We start from the raw sequence: 20,051 nt of genomic DNA, 5'->3' as shown, positions 1-20,051 counted from the left end.
GCAAATAAAATCAATAATAACGATCACATGCTTCTCTACCGGGACTCGGTCGCATCTCAACTGCTCACCAAGCTGACAAGAACCTTTTTGAATAATTATGGTTTCCCTCCATAGAACACAAACATCACCGATGACTCCGGACTGTTTTCTCATCTGAGAGCAGACAACATCTCTCATAATATTCTCCATCACCAACAAACCTTTGACTGGTTTACATCATTTCTCTCTGGCCGCACTCATCCAACTCAAATCTTTCAAATACCAGTTGTGTCCAGTCACTGCTGATGTTCCCCAGGGTTCTGTCCCCTTCTGTTTATCACCTATCTACTTCCTTGTTGTCCTGCAACTTGCTCAAACTCAACAGTGATAAAACCGAGGTTTTCATTATTGGCACCAAACCCACCAGACAGATTTTTCCTTCACTGTTGATAATTTTTCAGTTTGTCCCCCCCCTCAGGTTAAGAGTCTGGGTGTCATCCTTGATAGCACACTTCATCTACGTAGCAGTAACGAACCCTAACCCTAACGAACCCTAACCCTAACCCTAACTAACCCTAACCCTAACTAACCCTAACGAACCCTAACCCTAACGAACCCTAACCCTAACTAACCCTAACCCTAACTAACCCTAACCCTAACTAACCCTAACCCTAACCCTAACTAACCCTAACCCTAACTAACCCTAACCCTAACTAACCCTAACCCTAACTAACCCTAACGAACCCTATCCCTAACGAACCCTAACCCTAACTAACCCTAACCCTAACTAACCCTAACCCTAACTAACCCTAACCCTAACTAACCCTAACCCTAACCCTAACTAACCCTAACCCTGGCCTCTGCCCGTCCCTCACACCCTGGTTACATCGGTAACTCTCTTCTCTTTGGTATCCCTCACAAATTGCTTCTCTACCTTTATCATTTCCAGAACCTCCGCAATTAATCCATGGCTCCTGTGCATCAGCAGCTCCATTAAGATTCTGCTCGTCTATAATCTCAGTGCTCTTCACCTGTACCACCTGCCCGCTTGACCACCATGGACGCTCTGCTGCCCTCCTCTGGATCTCCCTCCCCTCCGACATCTGGAACATCTCTACATTTTCAAATCCATCTTTTTGAACTGGGACATTCAGTCTATGTTTTACATTCGGTCAAACTACATAATGCTTTATCGATCTTTTGATACAAAGTTTTTTGTTTGTGACTTTGAGTGCTGTGAAAGCCACTAAAATGTATTATTATTATTATTATTATTATTATTATATATTTCATATATCTGTATAATATGTTTATATAAATACACCTTTACATATCTAGATATATTTATGTATCTGTGTAAGGAAATACATTTATACATCTGTAGATATATTGTATATACATATATTTATATATCTTATGTAATAATAATCCTTATTGTTGATTTAACATAGATTCACTCTCATAAAACTAAATCAATTGAAATCAATGAACTATTTGATTTGTGTTCATCTCTCTCTGACGTCATCATGATTGATTATCGATTATTGATCAAAGTAACGGGAGGGAAACGCGTCACGTGAGTCTTTGACCCCTCCTCTCGCGAGACGTGACGCGGGGTTTTGCGGGATCAGAGGCACCGCAGCTTCAGCACGAGACGATCTGCGGTAAGTGCGTGATTAACGGCGCGCGTGCTCGGTGCACACAGACAGAATGGCGCGGAGACGCGTGTGCACGCGGCTGTGTGCGTGTGATGTGAACGAGGAGGTGCGTGTGCACGCGGCTGTGCGCGTGCTGCTGAGGATGGAGGCTGCAGCCTGATGCGCGCGACACGACATGCACGCGCTAGACGTGCTGTTCGGTGACACGAGCGTTTCCGGTGTTCCCCCACAGTGTGTGTGTGTAAGTGTGTGTGTGTTTGTGTGTATGTACGTGTAAGTGTGTATCTGTGTGTGTGTGTGTGTGGCTGTCCAGGTGTTGTCGGTGATGATGTCATTACACCTGAGCTCAGTGTGTAAGTAGGCGGGGCTTTGATGGTCCTCAGCAGCCTGCAACGATGACATCATCAATCAGTCAGATTGATTGACAGGTAAATAACAGATTGAGATGTTGTCTCACGATTATCAGTATTAGCACATTATTGTTCAAACAAGTAACTGATTCACAAACTACAGTAGTTTCAAACTTTATTTTGACATGATATATATTATCAATACAAATTATTTATTGACAGTATTTTCATAATCTTTTGAAGGTCGACAACTTGTTACGTGCAGACGTCGACTCCACATGTCAGATTAATATCAGCGTTTGTTGATCACAGCAATGTGGCACCAGTGGATGTGAGCAGATGTTCGCTATGACCCGAGATACTGAGATGATAACTGAGATGATAACTGAGATGATAACTGAGATGATAGCTGAGATGATACAGCTTCCCCTGCTGCTCCTTTATGACAGGTTAACCTAGGGCTGCTCAATTAATCGAAATATAATCGTGATTACGATTATTGGGTCAAACGATCTCCAAACTGCTATAATCGAGTTGAAACGATTATTTGGCATTTTTTTCTAAAGAGACGAGCATGCGCATTTCAGTCCCTCCCCCAAAGCATTCAGCGCCCCCCCGCAGACCGGCACTCGCTCTCAAGCAGCTGTGAAGTGAAGGAGACGAGTTGTGTGTGTGGGGACCGGAGGTATTTAGAGAAACAGCGCGAGTGGAAAACGGCAGAGTGAGGGGGGGGGGCAGCCCCGTGTGATCGACTCTTTGAATCCGACGAGCAGCAGCACCACACAGTGTAGCGGCCGCGCAGCCGCCGGCTGTTCAAACCGGACAAAGTGTTTTTATGGAGAATGTTGCCATCATTAAGGGTTTGAATAACCAGGCACCGATATCCTGCATGGTTTCACGGAGGAATAAGACACGCAGCCGTAATCGGTGTTTACCGGAACCGGAAGTGACTGGTACTTCAGGTTAGTCATTTAAAAAAATAAGGGCACATATTAATAATCGTTTGAATAATCGTGATTTAGTTTTTGTCCAAAATAATCGTGATTATGATTTTTTCCATAATCGAGCAGCCCTAGGTTAACCTGACCCTGACCCTAACCCAGGGGTGGGCAAACTTTTTGACTCGCGGGCCACAATGGGTTCCAAAATTTGACAGAGGGGCGGGGCCAGGAACAGATGGATGGAGTGTTTTTGTGAACTAATATAAATGACATGGAAAAATCATTACATGAAAGGATTTGGCCTTTACCAAGTAGCAAAGCACTTATCTGCCATTTAACAAGAACCCGTCTTCAGAGAAAGGCTTGCTAGCCTTTGCTATTTCGAATGCTCCCAAAAAACATGCCTTGGTAGATGACTCTTTAATCGCAGTTTGTCTGTGAAGAAAATGTTGCTGAGTCTGTAAATTAGTCGCAAACCTCTGAGCTGCAGCCACACGTTCTTGTGTTGACTGCTTGCTAGCGTAGTTAGCATGCTTCGTAGCAAAGTGACGGCTGATGTTGTACTCCATGAAAACTGCGACAGTTTCTCTTCATATCAGGCATACAGCCTTCGATCGGACTTCAGTGAAACAGTATTTTGTTGTCGACTCCGTGTTAAACACTCGGCACTCATTGTCTACTTTTCGTTTCCTTGATCCTCTCATTTTACAGAAGGGCTCACAGGGCAAAGGGAACAAGTGAAGGGAGATCATGTGACCTTTAGAGCCCGATACACCACACCCCCGGGCAAATTTAATTTAGCTGACGCTTTTATCCAAAGCAACTTACAATAAGTGCATTCAACCCCGAGGGTTCAAACCCAGAAAAACAAGAATCAAGACAGTACAATTTCTTCAAAAATAAAGAGAAACTACAAAGTGCTATAAGTACGTGCCATTAAAGTGCTACTAAATTGTTAGTTTAAAAAAAAAAAAAAATTTAATTAAATTTTTTTTTTTTTAAATTATTTGGACAAGTTCGGCGGGCCGGATTAAAAAGCCCAGCGGGCCGTACTTTGCCCATGCCCCCTAACCCTTACCCTGACCCTGACCCTAACCCTGACCCTGACCCTGACCCTTACCCTGACCCTGACCCGTCATGAAACACAACAAATGCTGCGCCTGCATCTCAGAGACTTTCTGACTGGTCGATGCAGGACACTTTTTACCACAAGTTAAAATGATAATTAAAATTTCCCACGGTAACACTAACCATCAGGAATTTCACTGTGGCTTATCGTGAAACCTGTAACTATTTTATTAACTGAAGTCAAATTACCTGTATCGCCCCCTGGTGGCTGCCTGCAGTACAGGACATACACCCCCCCTCCTTCAGGTGAGCAGATGGGACATGAACCAAACTAACAAATCAAAGTAGACATTAAATAAATGTTTGTCAAAGACGTTTCTGTCGTTTCAGGTCGTTCTTCATCCTCTGATGTTTGTTCAAGTGTTTCAGATCAGTTTGGTTTGAATCAGTTATTTGATGAAAACAGGCGGAGACTCATGATTGACAGATGAGACTGAGCCTGATTGGTCTCTAGAGTGTGTATGGGCGAGACTTGAATACCACGGCTCCACTTCACCATCACCGCTGACTGTCATCGAGGCCGTCACCACAACATCTTTGTTTGGTGTGTCTGGTTTCCGTCTTGAGTCGGACGTGTTGTTGTTTTGCAGACGGGGTCATGGAGGTGTCTCACAGCCTCTTCCTGCTGCAGCAACTCAACGTTCAGAGAGAGTTCGGCTTCCTGTGCGACTGCACCGTCGCTATCGGCAACGTCTACTTCAAAGCTCACCGAGCTGTGCTGGCCGCCTTCTCCAACTACTTCAAGATGATCTTCATCCACCAGTCAAGGTCAGTCTGATGTTTTTCTCACAGTTAACCTGTAACTTCATGAAATGCTGCGTCCTCATGGTGTGGTGTTTGTCCTCAGTGAGTGTATAAAGATCCAGCCCACAGACATCCAGCCGGACGTCTTCAGCTACCTGCTGCACATCATGTACACTGGCATGTGTCCCAAACAGCCAGTGGACCAGAGCCGCTTGCAAGACGGCATCAAGTTCCTTCACGCCTACCAGCTGTGCCGGAAACCAGACGAAGGCGCCGCAGACGCCACCGCCGACGTGGTCCGTATGTCCAACCTGTACGGGATTCAGATCTCGTCCCAGCTGGCCAACAAGGATGTGCCTGGAGTCCCCAAGACCACCACAGTGTCCCGAGGGGCCCCAGAGGACGGACGCTCCTCCCACTCACAACTGTCCCTCACTGTTGGACTGGGGGGGGTGCCTTCAGACCGCCACGCCTCGGCTCTGCGCAACGTCTGCTCTGTGGCGTCTGGAGACGATTCTGACATTTCGTCTCGAATCAAGCAGGAGCGGGTAGAGGAGGAGGAGGGGCCGGACGGGGGGGGGGAGGAGGGGGCGGGGCCAGGATCCCCGTCTCCAGCCCAGGGCAGCAGTCCCAGTCCCCTGTTTAAAGACCGGACCCTAGTCCTGCTGTGTCCCAGCTGTGGAGAGCGCTGCTTGTCCCCCGAGGACCTCCGCGAGCATCTCTTCAGCCACGCCCTCGAGCCCGCCCACCTGATGGAGGGGGCGTCGCACGGGAGACAACTCAACGCCAGTGTCGAAGAAAGGCCACGGGGGGGCCAAGAACAGCTGGACGCTGGATGTCTGGAAGAGGCGCTGAGGCAGAGCCAGGCGCTGGCCAATCAGCTGGCTGCTGAGCTGAGGAGGAGTCGAGGGGGGGGAGGGGGGAGCAGCCCCACCCCCGCCGCCCTGCACTCCCGTAAACGTAAGATCGCCTGCGCCGTCTGCAGCCTGCGCTTCCCCCACAAGAGCCAGCTGCAGGAGCACATGTACACCCACACCGGCAAACCGTCCCGCTACCACCGCTACAACCGCCTCTGCAGCCAGCTCTTCCAGGCCTCCGCCCACTTCTGTGAGGGCGTGGCTGAGCCCGGCGGAGGAGGCGGGGCTCCACCTGCTGGCGCTGGTCCTGAGGAGACAAACAGAGACACTCAGGACAATGGCAGCTCCTGCTACTCCCTGGACTCTGAGATCTCTCAGGAGAGCGTGGATGGCGTGCCCGTGGAGTGATGTCATCAGGTGATGTCATAGATACATTCTTCACCACATGGTGGCGTTACTGAGCACACAGAGTGAAAAGACAAGCCTGGAGGGGATTCTTTGCCATTGCAGGTGTGTGTGCGAGTGGATGATAAGCGCTAACGTCAGCAGCTGCTTATTTCATCAGTGAAAGTCAATCAATCAATCAATCAATCAATCAGCTGCTGCAGAGTGGCACTGAGGAAACGACAGCTCTGATTGGCTCTGAAGTTTCAAGACCAATCACAGGAGAGCGAATGTTGTGTCTTTGATGTTCACTCTAATTACATTTAGACAAACCTTACACACAAACAACTGTCGTGCTTTTAATGTGAAAAGACAGTCAGTTTTACTTTGAAATTCAGCTCCTGTATAGGAGCATACGTTTGATTTTTCCTGTTTCCTTTTTCTAATGAGATTTTGCTTTATTTTGAAGTAGTTATTCGAAAGCAGTGGTCCTTTAATGTTACTTTGTCGTCACTTTGATTTTACAGTTGATATTGATCTCTGAATGTCTGATTGCTCAGTAGTGACGTCGTCTTTGTGTTTCACTGGAAAAAAAATCACAGGTTGACGTGTTTTCAACAATCGTCTGTTTTTCATCGTAAATAAGTTTGTCAATAAACGTCTTTTTCCACCAATCACAGTGCGACTGAGGACATTCAGACACAATAAAACACACAACAAAAACAAACAAAAGGTTCATTAAACGTTATATTAAATAGTTAGTGACGTTTTTGACGAGTGTTCAGCTCATCGTTTCTGTTCATGTTCACATGTGGAACCAAGACTCGGCTCAAATGTTTGTTAACAATCCTTATTAGAGTGAACGCTCCTCCTGAAACACATTATCTGTGGACCTGGCTGCAGTAACAGATTCTGACCTGCATGTGTCAGCAGAGAACAGACCAGTAGCATGCTGGGAAACTGAGTATTTTTTTTCGCTGTGAAAGAGGAAGTTGTAACTTCAGTGGACATAACTCAATCTGCACCAAACTTCATGTTTGATAAAAGTCCTGGCTTGAACACATCTACATGCCGGCACTCAATCATAGCGCCCCCTATAGGCAAAAATAAATTGCTTATTTTATACTGCGATGTATTCTTCTAACTTGATTATATCTTTTCCCAACTTCACAAAAGCAGATCCAGCTGACATTTGGTCCAAAGACCAAAGAGTGTGAAGGAGACATCTTGAGAATGTTGTCTGTTTACGATGAACGCTGCTGCCATGGCAACACAGCGAATGTTTATGTATTTGTGGCGGCAATCTTCTGTGAATCCTTCATTCAAACAGTTTAATCCTTCATCTGCAGATGGACTCAAAATACACATCAGCTGAAATTACCTGTTCAATGAGTGAGTAACAGACATGAGAGTTGTGCTCGTATAACGCATAGGCCCCTCCCACAAGGGAAAGGAAGCTATACATTACCTTCTCTGATGTTTTATTAGGGTGGGGGACATCCTGGCTTCATTTACAAACAAAACCCCTGGAGTGAAATCCATAAGTTAACCCAGAGTTTCCCTTTTAGATAAACAAGTCTGTTCCTGCAATCGTCACATACGAAATGCAAAATTCCAATTACTCAATTTACTTTACATATGACTACATAAGTAAAACACGTTAGTTTTTTTGACTGATGAGGTGAAACAGGATGTTTATTCAAATCTGTGGAGACAGAGGGCGTCGTCTTGTCCACACCTGTCCACACCTGTCCACCTGCAGGCAAAGACTAAATGTGAGCATTGTCCAGCAGGGGGCGACACTCTGCCATTCACATACATTCACTGATATAAAAATGATCAGGAAAACTTTAAGTAGTGAAATGAAACGAGCGTCTCATCACCTTCATGTTTCCTGTGAAGTGGATTCAGTTCAGTCGTGTTTGAGGAACCGACGCGTGCTCTGCACCGTGTTCTGCAACAAAACCAACGAAATATCATCTCACATCTGAATCCAGAAATCAAAACAATATAATGACACAAACAAACCAAACATGCCTCCATGAGCATGGCCACCGTCATCGGCCCCACCCCTCCTGGGACAGGTGTGATGAATCCTGCTCTCTGAGAGGCTGAGGCATAGTGGACGTCTCCGACCACACGTTTACCGCTCTCCTTTGTTGGATCTGTGACAGAAGTCAAAGGTCCCACACAGTCGTCATGAGGGTCAGAGAACAAAACTCACCATGACTGATCAGTTATTGATATTAATCAATAACATAAACCTCGACTCTGGTCGAACACAAACATGTAGAAAAAAGTATCGGTGTGTAGCAGTGTGTAGTAGTGTGTAGTAGTGTGTAGTAGTGTGTACCAGGTATGTGGTTGATTCCACAGTCAATGACCACAGCTCCTTCTTTCAGCCACTCTCCTCTGATCATCTCCGCTTTACCTGCTCCCACCACCAGGATGTCAGCCCTACTCACCTGTACACACACAGGAAGCACATCATCATCACACAGGAAGCACATCATCATCACACAGGAAACACATCATCATCACACAGGAAACACATCATCGTCACACAGGAAACACATCATCATCACACAGGAAACACATCATCGTCACACAGGAAACACATCATCATCACACAGGAAACACATCATCACACAGGAAACACATCATCATCACACAGGAAACACATCATCGTCACACAGGAAACACATCATCGTCACACAGGAAACACATCGTCATCACACAGGAAACACATCATCACACAGGAAACACATCATCATCACACAGGAAGCACATCATCACACAGGAAACACATCATCGTCACACAGGTAACACATCATCGTCACACAGGAAACACATCGTCACACAGGAAACACATCATCGTCACACAGGAAACACATCATCATCACACAGGAAACACATCATCATCACACAGGAAACACTCACACAGGAAACACATCGTCATCACACAGGAAACACATCATCATCACACAGGAAACACATCGTCATCACACAGGAAACACATCATCATCACACAGGAAACACATCATCATCACACAGGAAACACTCACACAGGAAACACATCATCATCACACAGGAAACACATCATCATCACACAGGAAACACATCATCATCACACAGGAAACACATCATCATCACACAGGAAACACATCATCATCACACAGGAAACACATCATCATCACACAGGAAACACTCACACAGGAAGCACATCATCATCACACAGGAAACACATCATCATCACACAGGAAACACATCATCATCACACAGGAAACACATCATCATCACACAGGAAACACTCACACAGGAAGCACATCATCATCACACAGGAAACACATCATCATCACACAGGAAACACATCATCATCACACAGGAAACACTCACACAGGAAGCACATCATCATCACACAGGAAACACATCATCATCACACAGGAAACACTCACACAGGAAGCACATCATCATCACACAGGAAACACATCATCATCACACAGGAAACACATCATCGTCACACAGGAAACACATCATCGTCACACAGGAAACACATCATCATCACACAGGAAACACATCATCGTCACACAGGAAACACATCATCGTCACACAGGAAACACATCATCATCACACAGGAAACACATCATCACACAGGAAACACATCATCATCACACAGGAAACACATCATCATCACACAGGAAACACATCATCGTCACACAGGAAACACATCATCATCACACAGGAAACACATCATCGTCACACAGGAAACACATCATCGTCACACAGGAAACACATCATCGTCACACAGGAAACACATCATCGTCACACAGGAAACACATCATCATCACACAGGAAACACATCATCGTCACACAGGAAACACATCATCGTCACACAGGAAACACATCATCGTCACACAGGAAACACATCATCGTCACACAGGAAACACTCACACAGGAAGCACATCATCATCACACAGGAAACACATCATCATCACACAGGAAACACATCATCATCACACAGGAAACACTCACACAGGAAGCACATCATCATCACACAGGAAACACATCATCATCACACAGGAAACACTCACACAGGAAGCACATCATCATCACACAGGAAACACATCATCATCACACAGGAAACACATCATCATCACACAGGAAACACATCATCATCACACAGGAAACACATCATCATCACACAGGAAACACTCACACAGGAAGCACATCATCATCACACAGGAAACACATCATCATCACACAGGAAACACATCATCGTCACACAGGAAACACATCATCGTCACACAGGAAACACATCATCATCACACAGGAAACACATCATCGTCACACAGGAAACACATCATCGTCACACAGGAAACACATCATCATCACACAGGAAACACATCATCACACAGGAAACACATCATCGTCACACAGGAAACACATCATCATCACACAGGAAACACATCATCATCACACAGGAAACACAACATCATCACACAGGAAACACATCATCATCACACAGGAAACACATCATCGTCACACAGGAAACACATCATCATCACACAGGAAACACATCATCGTCACACAGGAAACACATCATCATCACACAGGAAACACATCATCATCACACAGGAAACACATCGTCATCACACAGGAAACACATCATCGTCACACAGGAAACACATCATCGTCACACAGGAAACACATTATCACACAGGAAACACATCATCATCACACAGGAAACACATCGTCATCACACAGGAAACACATCATCGTCACACAGGAAACACATCATCGTCACACAGGAAACACATTATCACACAGGAAACACATCATCATCACACAGGAAACACATCATCGTCACACAGGAAACACATCATCGTCACACAGGAAACACATCATCGTCACACAGGAAACACATCATCATCACACAGGAAACACATCATCATCACACAGGAAGCACATCATCATCACACAGGAAACACATCATCATCACACAGGAAACACATCATCATCACACAGGAAGCACATCATCATCACACAGGAAACACATCATCATCACACAGGAAACACATCATCATCACACAGGAAACACATCATCATCACACAGGAAACACATCATCATCACACAGGAAACACATCATCACCTGCTCAGGTAGGTCTCTTGTCTTTGAGTGACAGGTGGTCACGGTGGCATGATTCCACAGCAACAGGTCATGCATTGGAGCACCAACGATTTTACTTCGACCAATCACCACCGCGGATGATCCTGCCACGGTAACGCCTGCACAGGAAGTCACAGTCTTTATATACAGTCACTGATCATCTTTATATACAGTCACTGATCATCTTTATATACAGTCACTGATCATCTTTATATACAGTCACTGATCATCTTTATATACAGTCACTGATCATCTTTATATACAGTCACTGATCATCTTTATATACAGTCACTGATCATCTTTATATACAGTCACTGATCCTCTTTAAATACAGTCACTGATCCTCTTTATATGAATGTACGACCTGTATGTCTGATCAGCTCCATGCAGCCTCTCGGTGTACACGGGAGGAAACAGTCGTTGAGTTCACCTCGAGACAACTTCCCTGCATTTATACAAGTCAGACTACACAAACACACACACACACACACACACACACACACAGTTAGTGTTAGTGTTAAAAGTCAGTTTGCAGATGATGTCACTTCCTGTGCAGACTCACCCGTCCACGTCTTTCTCTGGAGACACAGCGTTGATGATGAGTTCGGTGTCGATGGCGTTCACAGAGTCCAGAGGAAGCTGCACGATCAAACCGTGAATGGAGCGGTTCTCGTTCACCGACATGATGCTCTGCAGGACCTGATACAGGAAGCAGTTATCAGGAAACAGACAACAGGACACCTGAAGTGGGACCCTTTTCAATATTTTTTTAATAAATATAATTCAATATCCGTTTGTGGTTGAGCCGAAAAATACATTTAACATATGTTCATATAGGAGTGTGGCGTTTTCAGAATTGATCAATTTCAATGAGTCCAGGGACCCGCCCCATCGGGTCAACACTTCTTTACTCTGCTGTCCTCTGGGAGGCGCTACAGGTCTTTAAAAAAACGCACTTCCAGGTTCCCGAACAGTTTCTATCCAGGTACAATTAAATAACTAAATTCTGCTCAAAAGTCCACAAAACTGTGAAATAATCAAGTATGTGCATTCACTGCCATCGTGTGACACATTTTGTATAGTGCAATACAGAACTTGTGCAATTGAATTTCTAACTCTTGACTTTTAACTTGTTTATTTTAACTTATTTATTTGTATGTGTGTATGTGATCCACTGTATTTTATGTGTGGGTATATGTGTGATACACTGGAGACACTTAATTCTGTTGTGCACTGTACAATGATAATAGAGGCATTGAATTGAATTGAATTAAATAATTGTTTTTATTTTGTTTTATTGTGACACTTATTGTTATATTTCCATTTAAATGATGAAAAAAATAAATGGTTGATTGGTCAGACGTGTTTCTGGTAAAAACACAAAGTGATGGAGGATGTTGCGTGTTGGTCACTGACCTCGTGTTGCGTTGCCGTGTTCGGAAGCCTCACGTGTTTCGCATCAATTCCAATCTGCAGACGACAAAGTGAAAATGTTAAACCTGCAAAAATCCATATGCATATATTCGGGGGGCTGCAGAAGGGAAACCACATGTGTGACTGAAGAGACGTTTGACTGGTTCAGTTTAACATGTGATTCATCTTGAGGGGACCATGAATCTTATGTTCACACAGTTGGTGCGTCACTTAACACTGTCCCTACTCATTGGTTCCCACTGATGATGTCATTCTTTAAGCACGTTGCACGGATGTAGTTTCATTTTTCATTTCAGGGTTTAGGGACCCAGCAGAGGGGGCGGAGTCTCAGCACCTCACCTGAGCCGCAGCCTTCAGTTTGGTGCTGATGTACAAGTTGGAGTCGTCTCTGTCTCCCACCTGCAACACAGTGTGACAGACATTACTGCTTCCTGTCGTCCACGCCATTTCACAGCTGTGTCCATGAAAACAAGATGGAGGATGGACAGGAAACCGCCCATGTGACCTGAACACCTGGATTGTCTGAAAACGTTCCAGTTCAGGAGGAACAAATAAATGAAAGCTCCACGTTGAATTGGGCAGAGTTCAACTGTAACACTGACAGTTTCCTTTCAGCGGAAGTGAACGAATCAGACGGTCTGCCCCCAGCAGGCTGTGTGTGTAATCATCAACTTATATATAACAGTCACATGAAAAAATAATAACTTATATGTAAAGTACCTTAAGGTAATGTATATTGAATTTAATTTAATTCTAACAATTAAAATAATAAGGGGGGGGGGGGGCGGGGGCTTTCACGTTCTGAGTGGAGGTAAAAATTAAATTTACCTGAAGAACCAACAAACCGGGTTTGAACCCCGAGAACTCGCTCGTCATCTTCTGCACCTCCTTCTTCAGCCTCTCTCTCAACAACCTGCACAGAGGTCAAGGGTCAACTCTTTAACACCTGACACTGGAACAAAGTGGGACAAAGTGGGACAAAGTGGGATGTGGACTCACTTTGACATCTCTTTGCCAGAAATGATGGTTGCTATGGAGCGGCTGCTTCCTAAGCAACCGGAGGCTGCGAGACGCATGAAGTGGGGGCCTGATGACAACATGACTGACAGAGGGGGGGCTCATTAGAAATGTGCAATCAGCCCCGGCCCCCCCACAGAGAATAGACCCGAACCAACACATGTCACACACGTGAACAATGCAACACGAAGCAAGTTCAACATATCAATCACAGTCTGGTTATCAACTCCTTAATTTAACTTAGGTTTTCCTCAGCAAGATATGACCATGTGCACCTATAAGGGGTGCGGCTTACTGCATATGACCAATCACAGACAAGTTTGACTGACAGCAGAGACTCATATTTCACAACGAGGATCAAACTGTTACTTCTACTTAAAGGATCACAGTATTAAAGTATGTGAGGTTCTCCTCCTCTTACACTCCCAGTGCATCAGTACCAGTAAGTGAAGCAGCTGCAGTCTGTGGGACTGGGAGCACTTTACGGGTCAGACTGGTTCTGTGGGACTGGGAGCACTTTACAGGTCAGACTGGTTCTGTCGGACTGGATGCACTTTACCGGTCAGACTGGTTCTGTGTGACTGGGAGCACTTTACGGGTCAGGCTGGTTCTGTGGGACTGGGAGCACTTTACGGGTCAGGCTGGTTCTGTGGGACTGGGAGCACTTTACGGGTCAGATTGGTTCTGTGGGACTGGGAGCACTTTACGGGTCAGACTGGTTCTGTTGGACTGGGAGCACTTTACGGGTCAGACTGGTTCTGTGGGACTGGGAGCACTTTACGGGTCAGACTGGTTCTGTTGGACTGGGAGCACTTTACTGGTCAGACTGGTTCTGTGGGACTGGGAGCACTTTACGGGTCAGACTGGTTCTGTTGGAATGGGAGCTCTTTACGGGTCGGGCTGGTTCTGTGGGACTGGGAGCACTTTACTGGTCAGACTGGTTCTGTGGGACTGGGAGCTCTTTACAGGTCAGGCTGGTTCTGTGGGACTGGGAGCACTTTACGGGTCAGGCTGGTTCTGTGGGACTGGGAGCACTTTACGGGTCAGGCTGGTTCTGTGGGACTGGGAGCACTTTTCGGGTCAGACTGGTTCTGTGGGGCTGGGAGCACTTTACGGGTCAGGCTGGTTCTGTGGGACTGGGAGCACTTTACGGGTCAGACTGGTTCTGTGGTACTGGGAGCACTTTACGGGTCAGACTGGTTCTGTGGGACTGGGAGCACTTTACGGGTCAGGCTGGTTCTGTGGGACTGGGAGCACTTTATGGGTCAGACTGGTTCTGTGGGACTGGGAGCACTTTACAGGTCAGGCTGGTTCTGTTGGACTGGGAGCACTTTACGGGTCAGGCTGGTTCTGTGGGACTGGGAGCACTTTACGGGTCAGGCTGGTTCTGTGGGACTGGGAGCACTTTACGGGTCAGATTGGTTCTGTGGGACTGGGAGCACTTTACGGGTCAGACTGGTTCTGTTGGACTGGGAGCACTTTACGGGTCAGACTGGTTCTGTGGGACTGGGAGCACTTTACGGGTCAGACTGGTTCTGTTGGACTGGGAGCACTTTACTGGTCAGACTGGTTCTGTGGGACTGGGAGCACTTTACGGGTCAGACTGGTTCTGTTGGAATGGGAGCTCTTTACGGGTCGGGCTGGTTCTGTGGGACTGGGAGCACTTTACTGGTCAGACTTGTTCTGTGGGACTGGGAGCTCTTTACAGGTCAGGCTGGTTCTGTGGGACTGGGAGCACTTTACGGGTCAGGCTGGTTCTGTGGGACTGGGAGCACTTTACGGGTCAGGCTGGTTCTGTGGGACTGGGAGCACTTTTCGGGTCAGACTGGTTCTGTGGGGCTGGGAGCACTTTACGGGTCAGGCTGGTTCTGTGGGACTGGGAGCACTTTACGGGTCAGACTGGTTCTGTGGTACTGGGAGCACTTTACGGGTCAGACTGGTTCTGTGGGACTGGGAGCACTTTACGGGTCAGGCTGGTTCTGTGGGACTGGGAGCACTTTATGGGTCAGACTGGTTCTGTGGGACTGGGAGCACTTTACAGGTCAGGCTGGTTCTGTTGGACTGGGAGCACTTTACGGGTCAGGCTGGTTCTGTGGGACTGGGAGCACTTTACGGGTCAGGCTGGTTCTGTGGGACTGGGAGCACTTTACTGGTCAAGCTGGTTCTGTGGGACTGGGAGCACTTTACGGGTCAGGCTGGTTCTGTGGGACTGGGAGCACTTTACGGGTCAGGACGGTTCTGTGGGACTGGGAGCACTTTACTGGTCAAGCTGGTTCTGTGGGACTGGGAGCACTTTACGGGTCAGGCTGGTTCTGTTGGACTGGGAGCACTTTACGGGTCAGGCTGGTTCTGTTGGGCTCCAGCAGCTGACAGAGGTTCATCCTCTGAGGAGAATCTAGATCTTTCAGAAACACAAAAGAGGAGCTCAGAGGATCTTGTGGGTCTCTGAAGACCCTGGTCCTCCTCAGGAGACCCTGGTCCTCCTCAGAAGACCCTGGTCCTCCTCAGAAGACCCTGGTCCTCCTCTGAAGACCCTGGTCCTCCTCTGAAGACCCTGGTCCTCCTCTGAAGACCCTGGTCCTCCTCTGAAGACCCTGGTCCTCCTCAGAGACTCGAACCACACCAGCTCCACGGATCCTCTAAGAACATGATGTCATGGTTCAAGGGAAGGGATTGGTCAGTGGGCGGAGCTTAATAAGGTCTGAAGTTACCGTGGTGATTTACCTGATAACAAGTGACGAGCTTCATAGAACTGAAAACTATGAGTTAAACCTGATGACCACAAATCTTGCTTCATTTTTTAACTGTTTGATTATATGAGATATGATTTGTTTTATTGGTGATTATTGATCAGGACATTATACATGTGTATAAAACCCTAACCCCCCCCCCTTACAACACAAACTCAGATGTGTGCATGTGTGTACACGTGCACACTTACCCACGCCACACATAACTTCTCTTATCCTGATATGAATATAATTGTTTGATTATTGATCGATTAACTCTCACATGTCATCACTTTTGATTTGAATTGATTTATATTGAAGATTTAAATTACCTCAACAGAGGTAGTTAATAAATTATAACTTTATTGAGTACTGATCACTGATGAACAGATATTTACATAGAATTCCGTTTTATGTTTATGTGTTTACTGGAGCACACTAACGAACACACACAAATAGTATATGCACACACACACACACAGGCATTCACACAAACAAATAATACACACACAAAAACAAACAAATAATGCACATACACAGACAAAAAGACACACATGTTCAACAATCTGACAGAAACAGAGAAACATCGTGTTACCTGAGAGATGAAGAGCGACTGGGTGACTGCTCACACACACACACACACACACACACACACACACACACACACACATGTGAGGGGGGGATCAAAGATCAAACTTCCCTCAGCCAATCAGATTGCAGAGTTTTGGGGAGTGATGTTTACACAAACTTTTTTTTCTTTAACCAGCTGTCAGGAGCGATAGTGCAGAAGCTCAATGGGAAATAAATGATTATTTCCCATGATGCATTATTTTTTTATTTCCATACTGTATATTGTTTTGTATATTTACACAAAAGTGATGTAAAAAATGATATAAAATTAGCCTTGCTGTCTCTTTTTGTAATGATGGACTTTGATAAACTAGAAATATAAAATGTTTGTTTTAAAGTAACCACTTGTGTGATAATAATAAGATATAGAACATGTATTATAAGTCTTGGATGAGGAAGACGATCGGGGTCTTTGGTTTGTTTCGCTTCTTCTTAACGGATTGAATGATTAGAGTTCGATTTTAGAGGTTGTGAAAATACCCGGGACAAACCATCTGACCAGGGACAAACCATCTGACCAGGAACAAACCATCTGACCAGGAACAAACCATCTGCCCAGGGACAAACCATCTGCCCAGGGACAAACCATCTGACCAGGGACAAACCATCTGACCAGGGACAAACCATCTGCCCAGGGACAAACCATCTGACCAGGGACAAACCATCTGACCAGGGACAAACCATCTGACCAGGAACAAACCATCTGACCAGGAACAAACCATCTGACCAGGAACAAACCATCTGACCAGGGACAAACCATCTGACCAGGGACAAACCATCTGCCCAGGGACAAACCATCTGACCAGGGACAAACCATCTGACCAGGAACAAACCATCTGACCAGGAACAAACCATCTGACCAGGAACAAACCATCTGACCAGGGACAAACCATCTGACCAGGGACAAACCATCTGACCAGGAACAAACCATCTGACCCGGGACAAACCATCTGACCAGGAACAAACCATCTGACCAGGGACAAACCATCTGACCAGGAACAAACCATCTGCACTAGACGAAAAGCAGTATTATTGTCACAGTGAACCTCTTCGGACAGGCCTAATCCCCTGCTGTAACCAACTGTTTCCATGATGTTACCTCGGCGTTCGCCCGTGAAGACAAGGTGGGTCTATCGGCGTTTGCGGACCTTAAGGGGGATTTGGAGAACAAAGGAGAGAACCGCGGGGGGCTCGCTCCGCCGCGCGGACCGATCGCGACGTGTGATCTAATTAGCATATGAATCGGAGTCCAGCCGCTGGCTAGAACCTCTCTCTACTCACCATTGGAGGAAACCACAGACCCTTGAAACTAATGTCACTCGTGATTGGCTGGTAGAAGTGTTGCTATTGGTCACCCTGGGTCATTGCAGTGCACACGTTGGGTCACAGCATTCCGCACGTGGGGTAAGCCCCTCCCACACAATATTAATAATAAAAATGTATATATTAATATTTATTATTATTTATAAGTAAGCCTTTACCAAAAGCACTGCAGTTAATTAAAACTAAACATTCATGTGATGCTTGATGTTATAGGTGAACATATTGTACAGGGAACAAATGTGAACAAGGTATATGTGGAGTCAAAGCTTTATTTACATACAGCAAAAATATTGTACAAATACTCAGATGAGGCTTGAAATGTTTCTCTGCAGCCTCTGGGTCATGACTTCTTTGTGGGACTCTTCTCCAGTGTGTAGACGTCTGTGGTGTGTAGCTGTGAGATCAGTGTAGCTTCCAGTCTTATATGAAGTGTGGGACACAGGTCGGTGCGCTCCTGGCTGTGGAAGGATGGATCCATGTCATCTGTCCCGCTTCCATCAGCTGTAAACACATTCAGTAAAATTAGCACAGTTCAATGACAACATACACCTTTACATGTAACTGGAAACTTATTTAATGAATATAACCTTACCCTCTTTCTTCTCCGACAACTCCTCAATGCTGATGTAAGGTCTGGTCGGATCATACTGGCTCATAGTGTGTCTTTGTACGTCATGGACAGGCAGCTGGAAAACAACACCAGTAACATGAGTTTATTATTAATAAACGGAAATAGCCGCGCTGCATCACCGTTGGAAGATCCACAGCAAAAAAACACCAAAACAATTCATAAACAGTTACTTACATTCAATGGCTTAATTTCTGCACTTTAAATCCGGACTTTCAGCGTCTCAGCCTAACGCCTCTTTGTTTGTGTGTGTGTGTGGGGGGGGGGCTGAGGCTGTGAAAACATACAGAAAAGTCACGTTGATGAAAAAACTGTTACATCTAAGTAATTCATACATATTTACACATGCACTAGATCTGCTCCAGCACTCGATGCTGTATTCGTATTTTAGCAACTTTCTCGCTATCCCAAAGAGTGGCGGACATGCTTTCAGATGTAGGGTTAGTTTAGTGGTTAGCATGGCGTCTCTAGCATAGCTCTCACCTTAACTCAGGGACTGTGCGCCCGTCTTCTCCGGCTCGACCTCTACACCGGGCCCGCGGCTCTGCCTCCACACGCACTCATCTTCTCCTCCAGGGGAAAGCGTCGTGTCGACTTCAGCAAGTTATTTACCCCGAAAACAGGTGTGGTTAACACTTCCTCTGTGCATTTAACCAGCACAATTGAAAAAGTGACTGTAATCATGCCACTCTGTACAGTTGTTGAGATTTGGGATTGTTTTGGATGACAATAAAAATTTGAAATAAAGTGCATTGTTTAATTTATTTTAACTGCATTGACCTTTGTTCGTGGTTTACAATATAATTCATTATAGCACACTTACTTACTTAAGAACAATTTAAAATTTCAGGTTTAATATTTATTTTAAGCCTGGTTTACTCAGCCAGATAGTTTGTTGGTGCCTCTTACACATTGGTGTTATCTGCTCTCAGGGAAACTGATTTGCATTTGTGAAGCTCAGAGCATTGTCATTTGCATGTGAAAGCGTCCTCTAGGCGTTGGAGCAGGGGGGTCAAATCTCAACAGCTCACAGGCTTGACAACTGCAGGAACCCTGAGCGTTTCCTTCGCTGCCTGCAGAT

The 20,051-nt window shown here is 45.8% G+C and overlaps 2 protein-coding genes across 2 annotated transcripts; one reads left to right on the top strand and one right to left on the bottom strand.

The window, feature by feature from the left end:
- Window positions 1-4,651: 4,651 nt before the first annotated feature.
- zbtb25 (zinc finger and BTB domain containing 25) lies at window positions 4,652-6,065 on the top strand. Its single transcript, XM_061091902.1, has 2 exons — window positions 4,652-4,824; window positions 4,904-6,065. Exons 1-2 carry the CDS (start codon window positions 4,655-4,657, stop codon window positions 6,063-6,065), a joined length of 1,332 nt encoding a protein of 443 aa, XP_060947885.1. The 5' UTR covers window positions 4,652-4,654.
- Window positions 6,066-7,453: 1,388 nt separating this feature from the next.
- Window positions 7,454-17,032, bottom strand: LOC133024192 (C-1-tetrahydrofolate synthase, cytoplasmic-like). The gene is made up of 12 exons (XM_061091186.1): window positions 16,985-17,032; window positions 13,643-13,745; window positions 13,472-13,556; window positions 12,983-13,042; window positions 12,626-12,679; window positions 11,772-11,908; window positions 11,574-11,674; window positions 11,192-11,328; window positions 8,395-8,506; window positions 8,079-8,206; window positions 7,925-7,995; window positions 7,454-7,797 (listed from the first exon to the last, which is right to left on the bottom strand). The coding sequence occupies exons 2-11, from the start codon at window positions 13,741-13,743 to the stop codon at window positions 7,954-7,956; spliced, it is 957 nt and encodes a 318-aa protein (XP_060947169.1). The 5' UTR covers window positions 13,744-13,745; window positions 16,985-17,032; the 3' UTR covers window positions 7,454-7,797; window positions 7,925-7,953.
- Window positions 17,033-20,051: the final 3,019 nt, after the last annotated feature.

This window comes from Limanda limanda, chromosome 18 (genome assembly GCF_963576545.1).
Source record: "Limanda limanda chromosome 18, fLimLim1.1, whole genome shotgun sequence".
In the NCBI taxonomy this organism is placed as follows: Eukaryota; Metazoa; Chordata; class Actinopteri; order Pleuronectiformes; family Pleuronectidae; genus Limanda; species Limanda limanda.
The sequence above is the reverse complement of the archived record's forward strand: the minus strand, read 5'-3'. Positions and strand labels throughout refer to the sequence as shown.

Excerpts from the sequence above, each read along its gene's own strand:
- LOC133024192 (XM_061091186.1), bottom strand. The coding sequence starts at position 13,743 with ATGTTGTCATCAGGCCCCCACTTCATGCGTCTCGCAGCCTCCGGTTGC. Across the intron at positions 11,909-12,625 it reads ACACGGCAACGCAACACGAG|GTCCTGCAGAGCATCATGTC; the intron begins GTCAGTGACCAA and ends TTCCTGTATCAG. Across the intron at positions 11,329-11,573 it reads GGAGCTGATCAGACATACAG|GCGTTACCGTGGCAGGATCA; the intron begins GTCGTACATTCA and ends CTTCCTGTGCAG.
- zbtb25 (XM_061091902.1), top strand. The coding sequence starts at position 4,655 with ATGGAGGTGTCTCACAGCCTCTTCCTGCTGCAGCAACTCAACGTTCAG. Across the intron at positions 4,825-4,903 it reads ATCTTCATCCACCAGTCAAG|TGAGTGTATAAAGATCCAGC; the intron begins GTCAGTCTGATG and ends GTTTGTCCTCAG.